The 23,866-nt window shown below is 41.7% G+C and overlaps 1 protein-coding gene across 6 annotated transcripts in view; it reads left to right on the top strand.

Moving 5' to 3' along the window:
- The window catches only part of cep350 (centrosomal protein 350), a 136,304-nt gene that overhangs the window by 37,983 nt on the left and 74,455 nt on the right, over positions 1-23,866 (top strand). For 5 of the 6 annotated variants that reach the window (XM_043699941.1, XM_043699942.1, XM_043699938.1 and 2 more), the window contains exons 9-17: positions 566-1,194; positions 3,709-3,830; positions 10,933-11,981; positions 12,610-12,760; positions 16,087-16,232; positions 16,440-16,629; positions 19,149-19,375; positions 20,285-20,448; positions 21,126-21,236. In XM_043699941.1, the coding sequence (XP_043555876.1) occupies positions 566-1,194; positions 3,709-3,830; positions 10,933-11,981; positions 12,610-12,760; positions 16,087-16,232; positions 16,440-16,629; positions 19,149-19,375; positions 20,285-20,448; positions 21,126-21,236 (2,789 nt within the window). The remainder of the gene's footprint in view (positions 1-565; positions 1,195-3,708; positions 3,831-10,932; positions 11,982-12,609; positions 12,761-16,086; positions 16,233-16,439; positions 16,630-19,148; positions 19,376-20,284; positions 20,449-21,125; positions 21,237-23,866) is intronic. The other variant, XM_043699940.1, reaches the window with a different exon arrangement.

The following is a 23,866-nucleotide window of genomic DNA, read 5'->3' as shown; positions in this document are numbered from 1 at the left end:
GTAGTGGAAACCAACTCCAAAGATGGTGGGTGCTAAACTTTCATAGTTTGTCCCTCACCACCTGTAATTTCTGTTTGAGTCTTCATAATTTTGTTTTTCTGCAATGTTCTCACAATCACATTCAAGGAAGAATAGCATTTTTATCATCATCATTTGTGGGATCTGGGTGTTGCTGGTGAGGCCACCATTTATTGTCCATCCCTAATTGTTTTGGAGTAAGTAGTCAGGAGCTGTTTTCGTGACCTGCAGTCCTGCAGTCATTGTACTGTTAAGAATGGTGTTCTAGGACTTTAAATCAGCGACAATGAAAGAATGGTGATGTAGTTCCGCGAGGTGAGTAGCTTGGAAAGGAACTTTCAGGGGATATTGTTTCTAGGTATATGTTGTACCTGTCCTTCTAGATAGTAGAGTATGAGAGTTTGGAAGGTTCTTGTAAATGAGCCTTGATTTGTTGCAGTACACCTTATAGGTACCACTGTTTGTCAGTAATGAATGCAAAGCTATCCACCTCATTCCTAAAAGAAGTAATCTTCTCACTCAAATTCTTAAAATTCACTTTCTACAGGAAATACCGCAAGAACAGACTTTGATATCAAACTCGAAGCTTCTAAAACTTTGCGCCCCAGAAGTTCTGAGAGGCAGAGAGCTGAACAGCAGCCAGAGACTGACCAAAGAAAGAAAGAGGGGCAGAATGAATTGGATACGCTGAATACACGTGTCCTGCCAGCGGAAGTACGAGGGATTCTTGATGACCTTCAGCTCAAGACAACCCATCAGGACATCCCAGCAGAAAAGACTAGTTTAGAAGAAGGTAAGCAGCCAGCTGGAGTCCGATTCTCTTCGAGAAGTACGAGCCCTGTTAAGAGGAAGCAGGAGAGGCACAACCTGTGCACAGAAATGCAGCTGAAGCGATTGCGGCACTATGATGCGGAGGAAGTGCGCCAATATATTGCCAGGCAGCAGGTAGAGAGGAAGAAGAGGCAGACAGAGGAGAAGAAAGCCCAGAAAGAAGCAATGGAACAAAAGAACAAACGGCTGCAGGAACTCTACAGAAAGCAAAAAGAAGCTTTCTCCAAACCCAAGCCAGAACCAATGTGTCAGAAACGTTTACAGGAGACATTCTTGAAGTATGTGTCTGAGCCAGCAAAAGTTGAAGAGCCATCACACCATCAATTAGTGCATCAAGAGAGACCGGTAATGATTCGTTTGATATTGAGTTGCACTGTTTTATGTTCTAAGTGAAAATCATCTTGGTGGCAGTCATGAGTGGAAGAGGTTGCGTAGTGACAAAGCAGGGAGAGCAGCACCGTGCAGAGATTCCTGCACTGGTGGAAAGGAGGCGAATGCTGATAGTGATTTGAAATGGTATTTCAGAGCTGCGAGCATATCATGAAACAAGATGTGAGTACACAGTGCCAGATTCTGTTGAAAGCTTCAGTTAAGTGTAAATTTAATGTAGCTTCACTAAATTTGCTGCTATCTGGTAGCAGGTGTGTGAGGTGTTGTTTAGCCAGCTGTGTTGCCAGTGAAGGTGTCGGTTCAGATAACAACTTGCATTTTTACCGCATATTAAGTGCAGAAAACTTATCAAAAGAGGAGACATTAAGGAGGAGACATTAGAAGGGGTGACTAAAAACTTGAAAATAGATATTAAGTAGCCCTCCAAAATAAGAGAAGTAGATGAAAAGATAGAAGTTATCTGCAGAGAAGTCATAGAGGCAGCTACAGTCCCAGAATGTGTCACTTATGATCCTGACTAGGGCAGCTTCAATGTTAGTTAAGGATGCAAACCTGATGAGAGAAAATCAGTGTGGGGGGTGCAGGCAGGGTGGGACTCCTTGATTCTTGTTTGAGATGAAGGTGGAAGGCATGGAGGATAAGAGATTAAGAGGATGTTTGGTAGGAAGCAGACAGACCAGGTTATCTTGATTCTAGGATAATTTTTGATTGGTGAGCAGATTTTGTTAGCTGAGAATTAGAATTAGATCTACAGCACACAAAAAGGGTCTTTGGCCTGCTGAGTCTGCGCCAGTCAAATTCAATCACCTTACGATTCTAATCACATTTCTCAGCTCTTGGCCCATAGCCATCTTATGCCTTGGCATTACAAGTGCACATGTAAATACTATTTCAATGCTATGAGGGTTTCTGCCCTCAACCACTCTGTTATAGTGAGTTCGAGATTCTCACCAGTCTCTGGGTGTAAAATCTTTCCTCACATCCCCTCGAAACCTTCTGCCCCTTAAATCTCTGCTCTCTGGCCATTGATCCCTCATTTGAGGGACAGAGTTTATTCCTGTCTCTTCAATCTATGCCCGTCATAATTTTATACATTTCAATTATGCCTCCCCCACCCCACCAGTCTTCTCAGCTCCAAGGAAAGCAACTCCAGTCTTTCCAAACTCTATTCTTAACTAAAACTCAGCAGCTCGGGCAACATCCTGGTAAATTTTTGTTGCACCCTCTCCAACACAATCACATCTTTCCTATCATGTGAATTCCAAAATTGCACATAATATTCTAGTCATTGCCTCACCAACTTCTTATACATTTCCAGTGAAATCTCCCTGCTATTGAACTCTTTGCCTCTGCTAACAAAGACAAATGTCTCCCATGCCACCTTTACCATTTTATCTGTCCTTTCAGCTACCTTAAGGAAACGGTGTGCATGCACACCATGGTTCCTCTGAACCCTGGTGCTTCCCAAGGTTCTACCATTTATCATGTGTTCCCTTGTCTTGTTTCTCCTAACCAAGTGTATCACCTCACATTTATCTGGATTGAATTCCATCTGCCACTGACCAATCCATTGACCAGCCTCCTCATTATTGACTTCCATCCCACCAATGTTTGTAACATCCATGAACTTGCTGATCAGCCCGAAATAAGAATATACTTAATGTGGTCCAATTACATCTGCTGCTGATCACCTTGCACATCCCATCAACCACAGGGGATCAGTACCGTGCCCCCTCCCCCAAAAAAAACAACCAAGATCCGACCTTCCAACCCAGCGGCACCCTCTTGACCTGTTCTCCCTGTCCATCTTCCTTCTCACCAATCTGTTCCACCCTCTTTTCTCACCTATCACCTTCACCCTCACCTTCATCTAACTATCACATTCTCAGCTACCCCTCCCCCTTATCTCTCAGCCCCTTTAGCCCACAATCCTCATTCCTGAAGTAGAGCTTATGCTTAAAATGTCGATTCCGCCGCTTGTTGGATACTGCCTGACTGGCTGTGCTTTTCCAGCACCACCATGGGTGGCTTGGTGGTTAGCATTGTTGCCTCATAGAGCCAGGGACCCGGGTTCAAATCCAGCCTCTGGTGACTGTCAGAATGGAGTTTGCACATTCTCCCAGTGTGTGCTTGGGTTTCCTCTGGGTGCTCCAGTTTCCTCCCACAGTCCAAAGATGTGCAAGTTAGGTGAATTGGCCATGCCCAAAGTGTTAGGTACATTAGAGGGAAAATGGTCTGGGTGGGTTACTGTTCAGAGGGTTGGTGTGGACTTATGGGGTCAAATGGCTTGTTTCCACATTGTAGGGAATCTAATCTAATCACACTCTTGACTGATGAACACCTAAACTGCTTGTTCACGTCACTTTCAAATTTTAATGATGTGATGCATCACATACTATGAAAAGGTAACCTTTGGTTTGCAAACTGTTTAGGACATTCTAATAAAAAATTTTTTTAATTTTTGTCCAGCAAAAGGCTGTTTACCAACCTTCAGGGGAATCTGACAAAGAGAATAAAGGTCAAGAACGGCCCCTTAGTGCCTCGTCAAGTAGCGACCTATCTCTCTCCGACCCTCTGCAGCCTGTGGGAAGGTAAGGAGATGCTTTAAACTATCTGAGCACATTTCAACCAATGCATGCCGTAGGATCCAAGTTCACCCAGAGCTGAATTCCATGCAGTCTCCTGTCAAATAGATGTTAGCATACAATGGGATGTAGGAACAGCGGTAGGTCATTCAGCCCCTTGAGTCTGCTCCATAATTCAGAGAGATGATTGATGATCTGATCATCTTCAACTGCACTTTTCTGACTTCCCGTAATCTTTGATTGCTTTGCTGATTTAAAAATCTACCCATTTCACTCTTAAATATGCTTAATGAACCCAGCCTTTGGTGGTAAAGGATGCTGTCGATTTACTCTCTTCTGAGAGAAGAAATTGCTTCTAATCTCTGTTTTAAATGCATGACTCCTTCCTCTGAGATTGTCCTCTTCGTCCTGGACTCTCCCACAACAGGGAAACAATTTCTCATACTCTATTCTGACAAGCCCCCGAAGTATTTTGCATGTTTCAGTAAGATCTTCTCTTTCCCTAAATGTTGAGCATAAGCCAAACTTGCTCAGACTCTCCTCATAAGCAAATTCTTCCATGTGCAGAACCAACCAATGAATCTGCTCTGGACTGCTTCCAATGCCAATATGTTTTTCCTTAAAAAGAGTGATCAAAACTGTTAACATATTCTAAGTCTGGTCTGGTTAATGCCTTGTTTACTTTTATATCGATCAAAAATAAAGTTTCTGTGAAATCAAAGACAAATTGACAACAAATCAAAATGTTGAATTGCTAGTTGCTTTGCGAGAACTGTTGATATCTTTAAATTTACAAACCTACATTATCCCTTATCAATCAAATCATGACTGCTTAATTTATTTGTTACAAATAGAAGTTATTGTCCAGGTAGCCAAATGTCTTGTGTTCACTTTCTCTAATTTCACAAGTACTGTTTGGCCTCATACTACTTCCTGTTACAGTAGCTCCCTGTTTATTGAGCCTCTGGTTGTCCTCAACCACCTTTCCCATCAGCCTGCTCTAACCATTGATTAGTCTGTGTCAAAATAAACACAATCTCTCTGGGTTTGTCCTTGATCTTGTGTTCTCTTGCCTTGATGTATTCAAATATTTCAAACCTTCTGACAGGCTGAAGCACCCTACATTGGATCATCCTTCAAAACCTCTACTCTGATTTCAGCAATTTGGTCCATTTTAGTATTCCCTTGGGCTTTAGTGAATAAACTTCTACCTCCGGATGTTTTAGTCTGTATTAAGGTCTCATTGGTAGAGGTTGGCCACATTGGTCCAGCTAAGGTCCCTGTTTAGCAAAGATTATTCTCTGTCTGGAAGTCTGAAGTGGTACTTACAGGTAGATTGCACGTTGTATAAAAGTTGTCAGGCACTTTTGTTTGACCTCAATCCAGATTTGAAGATGTTAGTTTCAAATGTTCCACTCAAGACAGCTGCAGTTCCTATTGCAAAGTGGAAAGAGCTAAGCAACCTACCAACATCTTCAGGAATAACTTGGGAAAAATATATCAACCAGAATGTAAAAACACAGGTTATTCTCAAGTCACAAGTTATTTAATCGCATTAAAAGGTACTACATAAAACAAAAGCTGTTTTTCTTGGCTGAATAATTCTTGCACATGAATTTGCTGAGAAATCTGCACAAGTAAAGGTGCAAAATAAAGTTCCGCTACCCTTAAAACTGGAAAGCAAATCAAAAGAATAAGTGCCCTCACTTCCCCTGGAGTAGTGCCTGATGATTGGAGGTAGGCAAATGTTATTCCCTTCTTCAAGAAAGGGAATAAGAATAATCCTGGGAATTACAGACCAGTCAGTCTTACATCAGTGGTGGCTAAAGTATTGGAGAGGATTCTGAGACAGGATTTATGATTACTTGGAAACCCACAGTTTGATTAGAGATCATCAGCATGGCTTTAAGGGCAGGTCATGCCTCACAAACCTTTGGAATTCTTTGAGGACGTGACAAAACGCATTGAAGGTAGAGCAGTGGATGTTGTGTACATGGACCTTAGCCAGGTGTTTGATATGGTTCCCCATGGTAGGCTCATCAGAAAGTAAGGAGGCATGGGATACAGGAAATCTGGCTATCTGGATACAGAATTGGCTGGCCCATAGCAGACAGAGGACGGTGGTAGATGGAAGGTACTCAGCCTGGAGCTTGGTTACCTGTAATGTTCTGCAGGGATCTGTTTTGGGACCTCTGCTGTTTGTGATTTTATAAATGACTTGGAGAAAGTGGAAGGGTAGGTTGGTAAGTTTGCCGATGACATGAGGGTTTGTGGAGTTGTGGATAATGTGGAGGTTGCAACAGAACATTGACAGGATGCAGAACTGGGCTAAGACGTGGCAGATGGCGTTCAACCTGGAAAAGTGTGAAGTGATTCATTTTTGAAGGTAGAATTTGAATGCAGATTACAGGGTTAAAGGCAGGATTCTTGGCAGTGTGGAGAAACTGGGATCTTGGGGTCCATGTCCATATATCCCTCAAAGTTGCCACCCAAGTTGACAGGGTTGCCAGGAAGGCATATGGTGTGTTGGCTTTGATTAGCAGGGGGATTGAGTTTTAGCTGCGTGGCTATGCTGCAGCCATGGTTATTACACACTAGGAATATTGTGTTCAGCCCTGGTTGCCTCATTATAGGAAAGATGTGGAATGTTCAGAGAGGGTGCAGAGGAGATTTACCAGGATGCTTCCTGCATTTAGAGGGCATCTCTGATGAATAAAGGTTGAGGGAGCCAGGATTTTTCTTCTTGGAGTGAAGAAGGATGAGAGGTGACTTGATAGAGGTGTACAAGATGATGAGAGGCATAGATAGAGTGGATAGCCAGAGATGTTTTCCCATGGCGGAAGTGGATATCATGAGGGGTCATAATTTTAAGGTGATTGGAGGAAGGTTTAGGGGAGATGTCAGAGGCAGGTTCTTTATACGATGGTGGATGTGTAGAATGCACTGCCAGCAGTGGTGGTGGAGTCAGATACATTAGGGACATATAAGTGTCTCTTATGCACATGAAGGGTATGTAGGTTAGTCTGATCTTAAAGTAGGAAAACAAACTGGCACAAAATTTCCAGAGTTGGAAAGCTCTTCAGTCTTGCCTACCTCTGTGAAAATTCAACTGACCGCCATAGCAAGGTAAGACTTGCAGTAATCAAATGACTGCACTGTCAGTGCCCACACTGCACTAGATCTGGGGGCTACTCTCAATCTTCCAATTCTGTAGTCGAGAAAGTCCACCTGTCCTTGAGCATTGCCGAAATAGAACTCGTCAGTGTAGATCTGGTCAGCCAAATAATATTCTACCACCCATAGATCTGGAGCATTTCTGATCCTTTGGCAACCACGTCTTTCGAAAGGCCACTACTGACAAAAAAAAATGCAACACCAGATCAGTTGCATCAACAATATCTATAAAACTGTGGCAGCAACTGTTCAATGACAAAATCCTATGGACCTCAATAAAATTCTTTGCCTTCAGAGCAATTATCACCTCTCACTCTTGTATTGCAGTGAAATTTGAACTGTGTACAAGCGACACAAAAGAACACGAGAATTCCACCAGCAATAATGCAGCTGCATCGTTCTGACTCAGTGAGAGGACATCATCTCCCCTGCTGTGTCCTGTCTTCTCAACCCTCAAATGGCCAAAGTTTAGGGAGGAGAAAGAATATCCTACAGAGACTCTGAAACTCTCATTGAAGCTCAGCAGCATTGACATCAACAAATGGGAGGAGAATGCTGCCATCACTCAAAATGCAACAGCTTGTCCATCAAGCTGTGTTGCGCATTGAATCCATGTGTCCTAATGATGAAGCAGAGTAGCAACAGGGAATGGAAGTATAGGAAGCATATCCTGCACTTTGGATCCCATTGCCCTGTAGGACATCCATTCCCATGTACTCAAAGATCTGCAGATTGCAAATCGTCCTGCTCAGTTTCATGAAAACGTAGGCAGAAGCTCTCACATCTACGTAGACATTCTCTTTGTATCGCAGGTTAACTGAAGGTAACATGGGTCACTAGCTGAGAATCAGAGGTGAGAATCTTGAGTAGTTTGCTGTTTCTCAATAGGTCAGGGTGCTAAGGTCCCCATAGCTTTTGTTTTGTTTGAACTAGCAATTCTAAGTCAGACCATTACTATACTACCACAGCGCTATTTCAAAGGAATTATCGATGATTGACAATACATAGCACCACGAAAGACGTTTTACTCTTTTAACAAATGGTCCTGCAGCTGTATTTATTGGCAAGAATTCAAAGTCAATTGCTTGGCTGCTCTTAAGTTTAATGTTTACTGTATATAAATATATATATAGTAATGTACATAAAAGGACAATTTGAAACTAGGTTTTCTGTTTTTAAAAAAACTTCAGAGATTTTGGTATTACATTCCCTGACTGCCTTTTGTAGGAAGCCTGAGCTGACAAGTAAAAGTTAAAATCTGGGCTGTGTGGTCACTGTTCCACTGTCCTAAGTGCAGAAAGCTGTAATTGTATTCAAAGTTTTAAATGCCCAAAATTAATTTCTTTGTGACAGGATTTTAAGTAATACCATCAGTTTGCTAATATGAATCAGCATCGTGGCTTCCTGCTTCAGGCATTAAATGTTGAGACCTCAGTATAGTAAAGGACCTGACAGTGCAAATGAGAACTCCTGATTCTTGTATTTCACATTTGTTCCAGTATATTTGTTGGCTTTTGAATTTCTGTCATGGCTGTCACACTCATGCCTAGTCTGAGGAACCTATGGCTGCATGATTATCTTAACCTCTGAAACATCTCCTATCTCCCTCCCCACCCCTGCCCCACAGTTCATTTGCTTTTGAAGCTCTAATTTCATGCCTTTGTCACTTCTAGACCTAACCTGTTGCAATGATGCCCTAGACAACTTCGATATTGTGCCTCTAAATAAACTTTAGCTTATCCAAAATTCTGGTGCCCTTGTTGTGACTTGCAGTGTCTGTCACAACTGAATCTATTTGCCCAGACCCAGTGTTTAAGTTACCTCGACTAATAGCCCAGCATTTTAAAAATTCTCATCTCTTTTGCAAATTCTCCCATTGTTCTGCCATTCTGCAGACATCAATAATCTCTAGTCTTAAAGCCAAAGCTGAAATTTGTGTTCCTCTAACTTTGACCTCAATTTTAATTGCATCACAATGTGATTGTGCCTTCAGCTGCCAAAGCCCTCAGCTGAAGTGATCTCTTTCTAAACCCTGCCGTGCTACTTTCCTCCTTTTTAAGACAGAAGTCTCACGACACCGGGTTTTAATCCAACAGGTGTATTTGAAATCACAAGCTTTTAGAGCACTACTCTTTCGTCAGGCGAAGGAGCACCTGACAAAGGAACAACGCTCTGAAAGCTTGTGATTTCAAATCAACTAGTTTGACTATAACTTACTGTCATGCAATTTTTGACTTTGTCCACCCCAGTCCAACACCATCTTCACATCATGGCTCCTTTTTAAGAAGTTGTTTAAGACCTATTTGTTTTTTTGGTTGCCTGTCCTAATATTTCTTTATGGAAGTGTGACAGTTCGTGAACTTTCCTATGAAACACCTTGGGCTTCTTAACTACATTAAAAGCATAACAAAGCTCCAAGCTTATCTTTATCCTTCCTACTTTCTTCTATCTTGGCTCATCAGGTCACAGCTGGTGTCGGTCATGATTTGCTGATTGCATCTAACCCAGGCGGTGGTTTGAGGAACGTTACATTAACCCTTCTGAAAATCTAAATATAACTAAACAGTACTTTTGTCTGGTAATTTTTCAAACTGAATGTACTGTACTATTCCTTTAAGCATGTTCCTCGGCAGGGTTACTGAATGTTTCAGTGAGTTTGCTTTCAGCATTGTGCAACTTGCAGTAGCAAAAGCTTTGCAATATCATACAGTTAAACAGTATCTTTACAAACATTGATACCATTCAGCTCCTAATCACACCACCAGCCTAGAGAATAAATGCAGTCCAACCTGCTTCATTTTGTATTTCCAGCAGCATCCTGTCTTTAAATGCCACTTGTGTTGTGTAATATGCAATAATTGATCTTTCTAAGTGAGGGAATGGTATCACACTTCCCATCTCATAATTGTAGCAGTCACAACAGCATTTGGCTAGCTAGATAAGTGTTTCCAGGATAGTCTATGCTGTTTAAAGCCACAACTAGTAAAAGGTTAGAGTGGTAATGGTAGGAGAATTTCTATTTTATTTCACTTGCATAGAGACAACAAAATCTGAAAGTCTGAAAGATGAAGAATACGTTTTAAAATTAGATAACTTGGTATTTTTAGATAACGTTTATGCAGTTAACTGATTTTGTAGCAAGGCTCCTGCTGGCTTTTAAGACTGGAGATTTACATCTTTTCATAAATTTAATCCAGTGTCGTTAGGGCATAATTGGTATTAATTGGCAATTCGTCGTTTAAACTTTTGCCATTGAAATGATATTAAGTAAATTATTGCTGGCTTCCAGCTGTACCTGTGTATTGAGAGGGCTTAGGTTTACTTATTGCTGGTTTCTCACTCACAGTTACCTGCTGTTAAGTGCAGAATGTGAATCTGAACTGTCATCAGAAGAACCAGATTTGGTAGTGATTTTCTTTGTGGTTTCCAAGTCTTTTCATATAAAAGTGAAACAGCAACTGCTGTCTTCTGACTACTGCTTTTGTTGTATATTGATTGTTTGACACACCCATACTTCCTTTCTTTAATCAGGCTTTCCAAATCTGTTTAACATGCTGAAAGAGTGTTCAGTTTTGACCAGATTTTGAGATTCAGATCTAATAACGAAGTACCTTACTGCTTCAAAACAATGAATAACTTTTTTTTGTAGTCACTGGTTTAATGCAGGAGATGTGGCATTCAGTTTGAAGTTTGCAGCATCTTGCAGTTCTCGATATAATCATCTGTTTTCTAGTCACCATATTATTGATTGAGGGCTGTCTCAGTATTATACTGGTGTGATGCTGTAGATTGTGATCAAGGCTATGGAGTGGAACTGGAGCCCAGAACCACCGAAATCAAGTGCAATTGCTGGAGTTGAGCTTGCACTAACATGACTCGAGGGTATTAAAACCGCTGTAAATTTTGCTTCTGAAGAAGTGTTTCTCTTTTTCAGACATGACCATTTGGACCCTAGCTGGATGCCAGCTCCTTGGCTGAACCCTGCAGTCCAACCAGACCACAGTGTCAGTGGAGCCAACCTCTTGTATCCTCCGAAGGTGGAATCTCAAAATATGCTGCCAAAGGATTTGGAAACAGTAACAGATAAGGAAGATCCATCTAAAGGGCAGGCACCTTCTCTTAATCCATTCTCTGGCTTCTCACCATATGACCACACAGCAGGTATACAAAAGACTACAGCCCCACAAAAGAGTAGACTAGACCGCATTGAGGCATTGAAGGCAATGGCAGCTTCCCTCTCCAGTCGAATTGAGAATGGAGCCAAAAAGCTTGCGGGTGTGGGCATCAACTACGGTGTTGCACAGAGCTCTGAACATGATGTGCTCCAGACTGCATGGGATGATGGGTATTGGGGAAAGCCTGTCAGTCCACCAGTCCGTGATGGTGGTAAGCATAACATCTCACCCAGAATGCATCGAACTAGAGGAGCCAATGTGGGACTCACTACCTATGAGGATTGTTTACCAGGGGTTGGCAATCTTTATGAATTTAAAAAGTTTGGTGAGTCACCCCATTATCAAGCTGCCTCAGCGGTGGCAGATGTAGAGGCCAGGACTTCAGGGACTGACAAGCAGCAGGAAGTGAACTGGGAAAACACATACAAGAGGTCACTTGAGGCCCTGGAGCAAGACTTGCAAAAGCTCAGCAGAGAGAGGAATAAGTTTGATTCTCCCCATTCTAGTGGGGGGTCAATTAGTGAAGGTCCACTACTGAGTGAAGGAAGTCTCTCAGAGGAGGATGGTCTACATAGTTGCAGAGACCCTGTCAATTTAACGGAAAAACTAAAGGATAAGGAATTCTGTGCAGGTGAATTGAGCCCTTCCAGACCAGTTTTAGATTTCCAGAAAGAAGCAGAAAGGTACCAACCACTACAAATACACCCAGAGGGAAGTAAGAGCCGAGCACCTTGGGAAGAGCTGGCCAAAGGAAGTCACCATAGTGTGATTAACATCTTTACGAAGAGTTACCAGTTCATTGGACAAGGTAAGGGTCGACATGCATTTTGCTGTTAATATTTTTTTTGATGTCTATGACACCCAATCTCCTCCAATCCATTGTCCTCCTCAGACATGCTGGAGTGTGGAGCCTGCACTATCTCATCCAGGTACTCCTTGCTCTTGAGCATGTTTAGATAGAGAATGGTGGCAGTTTTTTCTGTCTTATGAATGCTGTCACAGCCATGTAGGATCTTGTTCTCAATTGTTGCCCGCATTGACCGATTCCAGCAGATGTAGCTAGATAATGTGGACCTTGGGGGTCTGCCAGTGGCTGCCTCATTATGGAGGAAGTGCCTGATGTGGGCAGGTTGATAGGTGCCTGGGACCTGATGTGAGTGTTGTTGGGACCTGACAAAAAGTGGGATCTGATCTTTAGTACAGTGGGTAAAGGTGACTGGAGGGGAATGGTTGACATGAGAAGTGGAGGGTGAGGGAAGATCTGTGAATCGGGATTTGTTAGATTGTGACCAAATGGTTTATTGGTTTGAAATATAATAACTATTTCTCCCATTGATGAAAAGAGGATGGTGGGTAAGGGCCTGTGTTTTAGATATCTTTGCAAGAGCTGGTGAAAGCTGTTGCCTGTGACCTTGTGCTATGCTTGCTATTAACAGGAGGTTTAGAGGAAGAATCTGACAAAAGCTCACCAACCTTGCAGCCTCTGATGTCTACAGCAAGTCCTGAAGAAGTAGCTCTGTATGAGGATGATTTCCTCTCCTCCCAGAGCAGCACAGCTTCGAGCAGGAAGGTCCCATCATACCAAAGGTAATGAGCAGGCACTGGTGTGAGTAATCATTCTTTCAGAACAAATAAGAACCTTTGAACTGGTGATTAAAAGAATAAAAGACGTGCTAGGATGGAGCCTCGAGAAATTGAATGGCAACAGTTGGTGCAAAAGCAAAGAGGAGTGGCATTAAGACAAATAAAAATGTTCTAAGAAAATGTTTTTTCCACTCCCAAATTTTTAATTTGAACTTCTAGCACTGTTGTTTCATTTTTTAAATCAGATTTAAGCTAATTGGCAGAAGAAGAAAAAGTGAAATAATGATCTGGAGTACACTGCCTCAAAGGGTGCTGGAAGCAGATTCAAATGTCATTTAACAAGAGTTAGATACATGGGAGAAAATACCTGATGCCTTGGAGAAAAAGGAGAGTAACACAGCCACAGAGTCAGCACAGGCATATTGGATGCTATAAAATTCTGATTCAAAATGGCCAATGATGCTAAAGCGAATGTTTTGGACAGTATAGATTAATATTTTTAATGGAAAAAGCCTGTTGATTTCTCAAAATGCAACTGATTGATTTTTAGCATTATGGTGCCTTGTGTATTATAAGTGATTGCAAATATTTCACTACATATATGTAGTAAGATGTCTGTGAGTGTGACGGGTTATCACAAGGGAAGCTGATCATCTGATCACTGGCTATGATCATAGATGTGTGTATATATAGGTGCTTCCCGTCAGTCACTTGTTGCTATAGTATTTCACCCAGGTAGCTCAATAGTGTCACTGAATGGCAGAAATGCATTCCTGCAGCCTCATAATACTTTGAAATAGTTGATGAGGAAAGCCTCTTTTCAATCCTATTGAGGCAGTGTGGTAATGTCCCTACTGCTGGCCAGGAGGTCTGTATTTACTTCCCATCTGTTCTGGAAGTGTGTCCGATCACATTTATTGAAGATTTTCACTGAGGCGCTGAGACAGATTTTTGATCAGTAAGGGAATTGAGGGTTATGAGAAAATGCAGTCGAGTGGAATTGAGGATTATCAGCCATGATCTGTCGAATGGTGGAGCAGAATCAGTAGGCTAAATGGCCTACCAAAAGTCTTAAGGTCCAGAAGCCTGTCTTCAGACCTTCACCCCAATATTCATTCAAGTGGTGATGATTAAACCCTATCTCTCTGGGATTTCCACTTCTCTCTGGCAGAGCCAGTTTCTACCTGCTGTAATGACAGTGCCAGTTGGTGGGAAAACTAGCAGAGTTGGCCTGACCACTTTTAACTGATATGGAGATTGGTGTATGCCATGAAATGACCTATCTTGCAATCTAATCTTTTATGCGACTTTAGTCTGCCCTCAGCAAGTATCAGCGATCGTTCCCTTCAGTATGTTGCTTTGTACAATTTCTGGTAGGCTTAAAGGTTTTTCTACTGAAATCACCAGAAAGAGTAATTATATTCACTCTGCAGCAGCATGTATGTCTTGTTTGCCCTAATGTAGGCAAATGTGTTATTGAATCCTGAGTGCAGCTGAAGATAACGTTGGAGCCTTTATTAGAGTGTTAGTGAACCATTCCCCCCCCCCCCCCCAGATTTGACTGACCACTTGTTCTAATCTTTAAACGAAAAAGATCTTTCCTGGAAATGTTAACCAGTTATCTTTTTTAGTCCAGACAGGTGTCTCTTTCTGTTGTTTTGAAGATCCTTTTATTGACTTATTCATTTCATCATAATGAACATCTTGTCAATTGTCCTTGCATTGCCCATTAAATGAGTGGAGTATGCTTGTATTGATGAAGCAGTAAATTTGCTGGTTCTGTGATCTTAACTGCTTTCAGGTCATTGCTGCCAGGTTGTCACTCAGATATCAATGACAACGCAGCAGAGAATTTCACCCAAACTTGCTAGTCATGAAGCTGGTGGGAATGGATACAGTGCTACTTTTGTATCCATCCCATATTTTTAGTTCATAGAAGTTGGGTAAAATGTCATTCTATATGATTTTACTGGTTACTTCCTTCCACCCATTTCAGTTCAGCCAACCCCTGTGGTGTCTACTGCTTTGAATTTCTCATGTTAACAGACCAATACCGCCTTCAGATATCACTGACCCACATTGGCTCCTGGTTTGGCTACATCTCCATTTTAAATCATTCATGTATAAAAACTCTCATGGTCCCTTGCCCCGATCTCTCTCCATCCACACTCCTGCAAGATCCGTTTCTTCATCTCGGTTGTCTCCATTACTTCGTTATTAGCTGTTTCTATGGCTGTCTGGGTTTGATTGTCTTCCCAGCCCCCCTCCTTTAAAACAATTGTGATTCACTTGGGATGTTAAAGCAGCCAAGGAAGCCATATAAATGAAAGCTGTTGTGTTCTCTGTGAGCCAGTGCTTGTACATCCAGAGTTCAACCTGTAATTTTTAACTTTTCTGGAGCTGCTTCACTTGCTGCCATTTACTCTTAACATCCCGCCTGATATTGATCCTGGGCAAGATAATATTAGCTTGCTAGATAATAATTGGCTTGCTAGATAATATTTTGTTATTTTGGTTTTGACAATGTGGCCTTACACTGAAACACAAGCATACAGTGTTGTTGTTTTTGTTTTAAAACAAAAGTTTATTCTGCAAACGAAATCAAGGAGAAAATAAAATAAACCAAACTTTTGCATATAATATACGTAAAACACAAGTTGAAAGATTTTGAATGATGTGATAAAATTGAATCCCATTTATCTCAAAAATACGTCTTTGTAGCAGTCTCACTAGAGATAATTCCCTTCACCACATCTTTGAGCTGAATTTAACTGTGGCTTTAATTCCCCATTTTAAGAATCTAATAACCTCTTCCTTGTGTTTTCATGCAACTGAGCTTCGACTTTTGACCTTCGAGTAGCCCTTTCAGGTTTTTAACCAATCTCTCTGGTCTGGAACTTCCGACCTAAATTCCTTATTTCTTAACAGTTCTAGCTATCTCTCTTTTTCAGGAGAACTGTCTTGCACATCCAGCTTTATTCAAGACTTTTACAATGCTGCCCAAACCAAAACAAAATTCCAGAATCTTCTCGCTAAACTTTAGTACACATCACAGTTTATTCCATTTGTTTGTAAAATCTCCACAACGTAAATCAGGTCATATTATTTTCCAAAAGGTATTCTCTCAAGACTTTTTCTTTTTAAAAAAAAAGAAATAGCTGTTTATAGAAATAGTTGCATGTTAATTATTAAGCCTCTTGACCCACACAAATCCCATAGTTCAAAATATGTAAAAATCACACCTTGTATTACAATTTTCAGAAAGACTGGATGTTACTAACTACATTTGATATAGCAGAGTAGATTAATTTCTTTCTGTTCAATGGCAGCAGACCATCCAGTACACAAGGTGAACATCGAAGCAAAAGTTCTATCAATACAAGGTCTGGAGAGGTATCCCCACAGTCCCCGGGACAACATTCTACAGTCTCTTCCCGAACATCTGACTCTTCAGGAAAGAAATTAAAAGTAGACAGTAAGTAATCTGCAGCACTGGTGAAAGACTCCACAAGGATGGTGTGAGTCATGACTATATCTGTCCTATGTAATTCATCCAGTGGTAGTCTGTTTTGGCCATGTTTGATAGTCTTGGCCTTCCTTCTTTAATTATCCTTACTCTCTTCCATGCACCACCATAGTCTCTCTCCCTTTCTCCTCATCTGTACAATTTGTAACTTGGCAGGTGCTGATGCTGCTGGGAGTGTGCAGCATTCTCCTGTGGATGGTGGTACTTGGGCATCTGCCAGTATTTCAGAACGGAGCTCCCCTGAAGGAAGCATGCCACGCCTTGGGCAAGTCTTTGTGGAAGATCTTGAGGAAGTGAAGGACACAAAGGAAGTGCAGGAAGAAACCAGTTTTTATGTCTCAACTAGGTATGGTCTGTTGAAGTGTACTTAAAGCACAGTGGGGTGTAAGGAATATGGACATATAAAGGACTTAGAAGCACTTTTGAGATATAAGGAACTTGATTAATTTTTCCATTATGCTTTCTTTAATACTAATGGGCCTAAAAGCTGACAAATCTAAGGGACCCATGGCCTACATCCTGGAGTGAGATGGCTGCAGAGAAAGTGGTGGAATTGTTTTTGATCTTGCAAGGTTCCCTGGATTCTGGAGCAGTTGGTACAGATTGATATTTAACAAATACGGCCCTGCTGTTTGAGCCAAGAGGTAGAGAGAAAATGGGCAGTTATAGACCAGTTGCCCTGACATCAGTTCAGGGAAATGTTGGAATTCATTGTAGAGGAAATATTAACAGTTAACTTAAAATGATTGACCAGAGTCAACATGATGTTATGAACAGGAAGTCATGGGTTACCAATATAGGTATTTATCAATGCCCTTTTAAAAATATAAGCTATTACACAATGAGGGTTCCATTATATTACATTAACATGGATACAGGATGACTTCAGTGAAAGAACAGAGGGTAATGTGTCCTGCTTTGTTGATATGAGCAGCTAAGCAGGAAATAAGCTGTGAGGGAACTCAAGGAGTCAACAAAGGGTGTAGACATGCTTTCTATTTGGACAGGAAAGTGGAAGAATTGGAAATATGTTAATTTATTGACTTTGGTAGAATAGAAAAGCAATTGATTTTCAATCACGCAGAACTATTGAATGTTGATTGTTCAGAGAGACTGGTATTCTTTGTATGTGTAACATATGGAACAGTAATTAGGGAGGTAAATAACGAATTACTATTTATTGTAAAGGATTTGGAGTGTATAATTAAGAATATCTTCCTACAGTTATTTTTCATGAGACCTCACTTTTTTGTAGTGTTACAGTTTTGGCCTTCATATCTCGGGAAACAAATCTTTGTCTGGGAGGGCATGTAGAGGAGGTTTGTTAGATTGACTCCGAAAATGAGCGTAGTCCTCTGAGAAAGAGACTGAGCAGAGTGAGTCCATGATCTCTGAAGTTTAGAAGAATGGGAGACATCTAATTGAAACCTGTAAGATTTTGAGAGGCTTTGCTGAGATTGATGTTGAGCGGTTTTCTTTATTTCTTGGAAAATTGGTACTAGCAAAGTTGGTCTTTATTGTGGTGAACTGCTTCAGAACTGCAGTCCATGTGGTAGATGCATAACTATAGTGCTTTTCCCCAGACCTCCGAATTACTGGTCATGTAACTTTGCCATTATGCTACTGACTGTTTTCGAATCCCTGCAGTGTGGAAACAGGCCATTTGTCTCAGCAAGTCCACACAGCAAGTTCCTCCAAAGAGTAAACCACCCAGACCCCATTCCCCTACCCTATCACTCTGTTTCCCCTGACTAATGCACACAACCTACACCTGAAAACTATGGGCAATTTAGAACGGTCAATTCACCTAACCTGCACATCTTTAGACTGTGGGAGGAAACCAAGCACCCGGAGGAAGCCCATGCAGACTTGTGGAGAACGTGCAAACTCCACACAATCACCCAAAGCTGGAATCAAACTGTTCCCTGGTGGTGTGAGGCAGCAATGCTAACCACTGAGCTGCGCTGTGGCTGGAGAATGGGGCAGATTCATGACAAGGGGTTGACTATTTAGGACCAAAATTAAGTTTATTTACTCAGTGGTTGTGAATTTATGGAATTCTCTATTCCCAGAGATATATTCCTTGAGTATATTTTAGTAAGCCTACACTGGATAGTCCAACATATATTGAGCTGTGGTGCATTCTCCTTGCTGCTTCTCGAAATTGTGTTCTTGGTGTTTTTTGGACTACTTCATGGGGAAATAGTCATCAGTGAGCATTTGCTTTATGTAGTGTATGTGATTTTTGGAAAGTCTTCAGCTCTTGTATAATTGTGTGCTGTCTGTTGATGTGCATGTGATGTAGTTGTCCTTTATTTTTCCTCTGGCATCCCAGAGAGCTACCGACCATGTGGTGGCTAGTGTGATGGTAGTCACTGATGAATTCTTTTGATTCTTTCAAATGGACTGGTAAACCCAAAGGCCTTGGCAAGTATGTTGAGAGTCTATTGTCTAGGTTGACAAGTTTGGCAGATTCATCAGTCTTTAGGCTGCTGTGTCCAGATAGTGCATTGTTGTTTAAATTTAAACTGGGAATGGTATTGTAGAAGATTGGCTTTTGAGAATAATAGAAGGAACATGGGCCCATCCAGTAAGGATGGCTGTTTATCCTGATGAAGGGCTTGTGCCGGAATCATGGACTCTCCTCTTTGGATGCTGCCTGACGTGCTGTGCTTTTCCAGCGCCACACTTTTTGACTCTGCTTATCCCTAATGCCTACTAAATCCTAGAGATTGTTTAAAGCAGAGCTTCAGCGTACAGATACTTGATGGCATGAAATCTGCAGTGTTAAATGGTTTAAGTGATGTCTCGTCTCGTATTTGGCAGTTGTCAAAATTTGTGATTGTGTAAATTTTATGCTTTCAGTGTTCACAAGGAGTCATCAAAGGCCAAGAAAAGCACAAGCTCTTCATCGTTCCATTCCACTGTGAGTTCCATGTCACAGAGGACTCCTCAGAATGACACAGTGATAACATCCAGAGAGGGGATCAGGCAGCTGCCTGCTACTATCTCCACACCTTCACCAGCCTACAGACCGCAACTTGCTGACGTCAGTGTTACTGCAGCCAGGCCCTCCACATCCTCTGCTGCAGGTTGCAACTCTCGGAATCATGTTTTCTGTAACTGTCATTTGTTTGTCCTAAACATCACCATGGGAGTAGGTTTTTTTTAAATAAAACCCTGAGTAAGTAGACAACCAAGGTGAAGTGAGAGGCATAGTGATGATTGGAAGAAATGATGAGGTGCCACGCGACGTGGAAGCAGGTGCTTTTTCATTCAAGTGGTCGGATCCTGTCTGAGGAACATGAAGCAGAAGTAGCCTATTCAGCCTGTTGAGCCAGCCCCTGTCATTCAGTACGATCATGGCTGATCAGTGCTTCAGTGTCGTTTTAGCCACCCTGTTCCCATGACCCCATACACTGTTGGAAATCAAATCCATCAATTTTTACATAAAACATACTTGATGACTATGCTTTCGCAGCTCTCTGTAGTAGAGAATTCCAAAGGTTCATGACCCTCAAGTAACAATAGAATTATCGTCAGCTCAGACCGAAGTGACATGCTCTCATTTTTAAGTTGTCCCATCGGTCCTAGACTCCCCAACGGGGGAAACGTTACCTACATCTACCCCTTCAAGTATTTTGTAGATTTCAATGAAATCAATTCAAAATGCTGGAGGATGCAGGTTCAGTTTCCCAGTCTCTCTCCATGCGAACGTCCTGGAAACAAGTCTGGTGAACCTTTGTTGTATTCCTGATCATTCACCAGGACCCAAATACAATGATTGGATTTGGATCTTCTGCACCCTTTGCTATTTGTTGTATCTTGTGAATCTCATGAAAATTTCAATGTCTTGTACCTTGCCGTTTTCTAGGAATTACTACGCAGTTCCCGAACTTGCTTTGAATCCTGGAGAGGCATGCAGTTAACCCCATGATCCAAATGCATTATTTAACTACTTGTAAAAGTTGGAATTACATTTTTCATTTTGGTTTATGCAGCCTCGATGCTCAGCTCCCCACTAAGTCTCCAACACCGCATGACTGCTGAACTCACTTACCTGGATGCTATAGAAGAGTCCGTCCGCCAGCTATCGGAGATAGACAGGACCCGGGGAATAGCCCTTGCTCAACAAGAGACTGTATCATTGGCTCAGATCCTAAAGGTACGGGTCTGTGCCTTGTGCTCTTTCAAAAATGGTTTTATAACATTGTCTTAAGTTACAATGGCTGTGCTCGTTATTGTAAGAATTATTCCAAACCAGGCAATATTCTGAGAAATGTTCTTCAGTTAAATCGGGCAAAACAAAGGTTATTCCAAAACTAGAGATTAAGTTTACTTACCCTTGTATTGTGTTGTACCAGGACAATGCCTAATCTTAAATGTACAGATATCAGCATTGAACCTACGCAAGTTGATCTCTCTCTCTCTCTCTCTCACTCTCTCACTCTCTCACTCTCTCACACTCTCACTCTCTCACACTCTCACTCTGAAGGGCCTGTTTCCACACTGTAATGTAATCTAAATCGTAATCTAATCTAAATTATTTCAGAAAGGACAATTGATTTTTATTCATGTAAATGGACTGTATTTGTGATATTCGTTTTCAGGAAAAAGTTGCAAACTTTGAGCAGCTTTTGAGATCACTTGCACTGATTCAGAACTTCTTCAGAACTTTCTCTCTCTCTCTTTCTCTCTCCTTCAGAACTCACTCTCTCTTGCTCACTCTCTCTCTCACTCTCTCTCTCTCTCTCCACTGCAAATTTAAATACCAGTTTTCCGCAGTGCAGTGGAATCTAGTGTGATTGTTCCTATTGAACTTTTCGGATTTTTTGTGTCCAGGCCCAGCAGCAAAGACATGAGCATGACCTAGCCCTGCTGAAGTTGAAGGCCGAACAGGAAGCTGCTGCAAGTCAGAGGCAGCTGGAGGAGGCCAGACAGAAAGCTGTACAGGTACTTGAGCATGTAACAGGTGTCTGGAAATGCAAGTAATTCAGTGTTGACTGCTTCTCACTGTACAATAAGAACAAACAAATTGTATTCATAAAGTGCTTTTAACATTGAAGCCAAACCTCTCCCTCACCCCTGCCCTGCTCTGCTGTACTGATAAACCAAAAGCACATTGTGAAGATATGAAAATCAATGACCAGCCCAAACTATCGGGACAGTAGAAGGTACAGTTTTAGAAGCAAAACCATAGGTTGCTGGTGATACTCAGCAGCATCTGTGGGTAGAAAGAATAGTTAACATTTTTGAGAGTCTAAAGAAAACCCAGACAGATCTTAAGACCTCAAGGACTGATTCTAAAGACTGACACATAAATTGATGGAGTGGGGTTGAACATGATGACATCAGGAATGTCGATGATGAGGGAGGTTATAGAGCTGGAGCAGGTTATGGAAATGGGACAAAGGGAGGCCATGCTGACTTTGATTTGGGTGAGTACGTTTGGAAGGTTGCAGGTTCCTGTGTTTTTACCTCTTGGAATTCTGTGTCTTAAGAGTCAGAAAGCTTAATCAATACAATCCTTGCTTTTGTTTTCAGTTACTTGTGCAAGTTTGCTCCTGTGTTTTAATGCCTTAATGACAAGTCGTGAATTTGCATTCTGTAATTCTGGTGATCTCTAGGTGGACCATAAAGGCCTGCTTGCCAGCATAGTCCTCAACCCAAGAACAATTCAAAAAAAGGCTGGTGAAGGATTCACTGTCAATCATACAACTATTGACCATCTAGGCACTGAAATTTGTTTACTGAACCTGAATGTGTCTCTGTCTTTCTTTTAAAAAGCTCCTTAAAATCTATGTTTTGTCTAAGCACTACTTCTGTGGCTACTTGTCATATTCTGTAATCGTGTTTCTGTGAACTTCAGTGGGATGTTATAATGTAAAGGTGTGATACTGCTGCCTCACAGCGCCAGAGACCCGGGTTCAATTCCTACCTCAGGTGACTGACTGTGTGGAGTTTGCACGTTCTCCCCGTGTCTGCGTGGGTTTCCTCCGGGTGCTCCGGTTTCCTCCCACGGTCCAAAGATGTGCAGGTCAGGTGAATTGGCCATGCTAAATTGCCCATAGTGTTAGGTAAGGGGTAAATGTAGGGGAATGGGTGGGTTGCGCTTCGGCGGGTCGGTGTGGACTTGTTGGGCCGAAGGGCCTGTTTCCACACTGTAAGTAATCTAATCTAATCTAATCTAAAATGTCAGCTTATCTCATTGTGAATGCAGCTGCCTCTGAATGAAAACATTTTGTTTCAAGCCCCATGCTACGACTTGAATATAAGCCGACCATATACACACAGGACTGCTGCATTCTTAGAGATGACACCTTTCAGGCAAGACGTTAAAGCAAGTTTCCATCTTCTATTCCATTGGATGGAGAAGATCCGTGTTAATACTTGAAGAAGACTAGGGGAGTTCTCCTGGTATCCTGACCAATATGAATTCCTCACTATTGTAGATGCTGTCTTTTTAGGAGCTTGTCAAAGGTTCCTTCTTGAACAACGTGACTATATTTTGAAAGTACTCCATTGGCTGAGAAGGACTTTGCAATGACCTGAAGATGTCAATGACACTGTGAAAGCTTTAGATTCTTTAAACAGCAGTTTCTGCTTCACATTGTCCCCATCTGATGAACACAGCACAGAACTGCCTCTAATACTGTATTTGCGATTTCTTTGGTAGAACCCATACAGAGAGAGTAAGAACATAAGGATAAAAAGTATCCACTTAACCAATAAAATAACTAGGATCATGACAATAAAAATGGACTGCAGCTTTTTTTTAAATTGCTCTTCGATTGAGGACTAGCAAGCAAGCATTTGGCGTACCTAGAGATCACCAGAATTGTGGGATGCATATTTACAACTTGTCATTGGGATATAGGAAAAAGAGTAGAACAAATCAGCCTTATAATTCTCCTATGCAATTCAGTTTAGCATTGGTTTATGCCGAAATGTTCTTTAGCTTTTTGTCCCCCGATCTCTCAAAACACATGCAATATCATCGCATTACAGCAATTTCCTGGATAAAAAGCATTTAAAATAATAAAGCATCTCACAGTACTTCAAAAAGGCATCAAACAGAAAAGTTGCTGCTAAGTCATGCAAGATATTCAAAATTCTGTTGAGTTGGATTATTAGGAGTGTTTGAAGGAAGAAATGGAGATTGGAAATGAACAGGTCTAGGAAACCATTATGATGGAATACTCCCCGCTTACCTGGAGGAGTGTAGTTCTAGCAATAGGAGAAAGTGAGGTCTGCAGACGCTGGAGATCAAAGCTGAAACTTTATTGCTGGAACAGCACAGCAGGTCAGGCAGCATCTAGGGAACAGAAGATTCGACGTTTCGGGCACATGCCCTTCCTCAGGAATGAGCAGAGAGTGTTCAGCAGGAGAAGATAAAAGGTAGGGAGGAGGGACTTGGAGGAGGGGCGTTGGAAATGTGATAGGTGGAAAGAGGTCAAGGTGAGGGTGATAGGTCGGAGGAGACTAACTATCCGTGATCCCAGTCTGGTTCACTGTGATCCTGACCTAATTAAATGTGATCCCAGTCTGCTTCACCGTGATCCTGACCTCACTATCCGTGATCC

This window comes from Chiloscyllium plagiosum, chromosome 11 (assembly GCF_004010195.1).
Source record: "Chiloscyllium plagiosum isolate BGI_BamShark_2017 chromosome 11, ASM401019v2, whole genome shotgun sequence".
NCBI classification, from domain to species: Eukaryota; Metazoa; Chordata; class Chondrichthyes; order Orectolobiformes; family Hemiscylliidae; genus Chiloscyllium; species Chiloscyllium plagiosum.
Note: the sequence above shows the minus strand (reverse complement) of the source record. Positions and strands in the feature narration are given on the sequence as shown.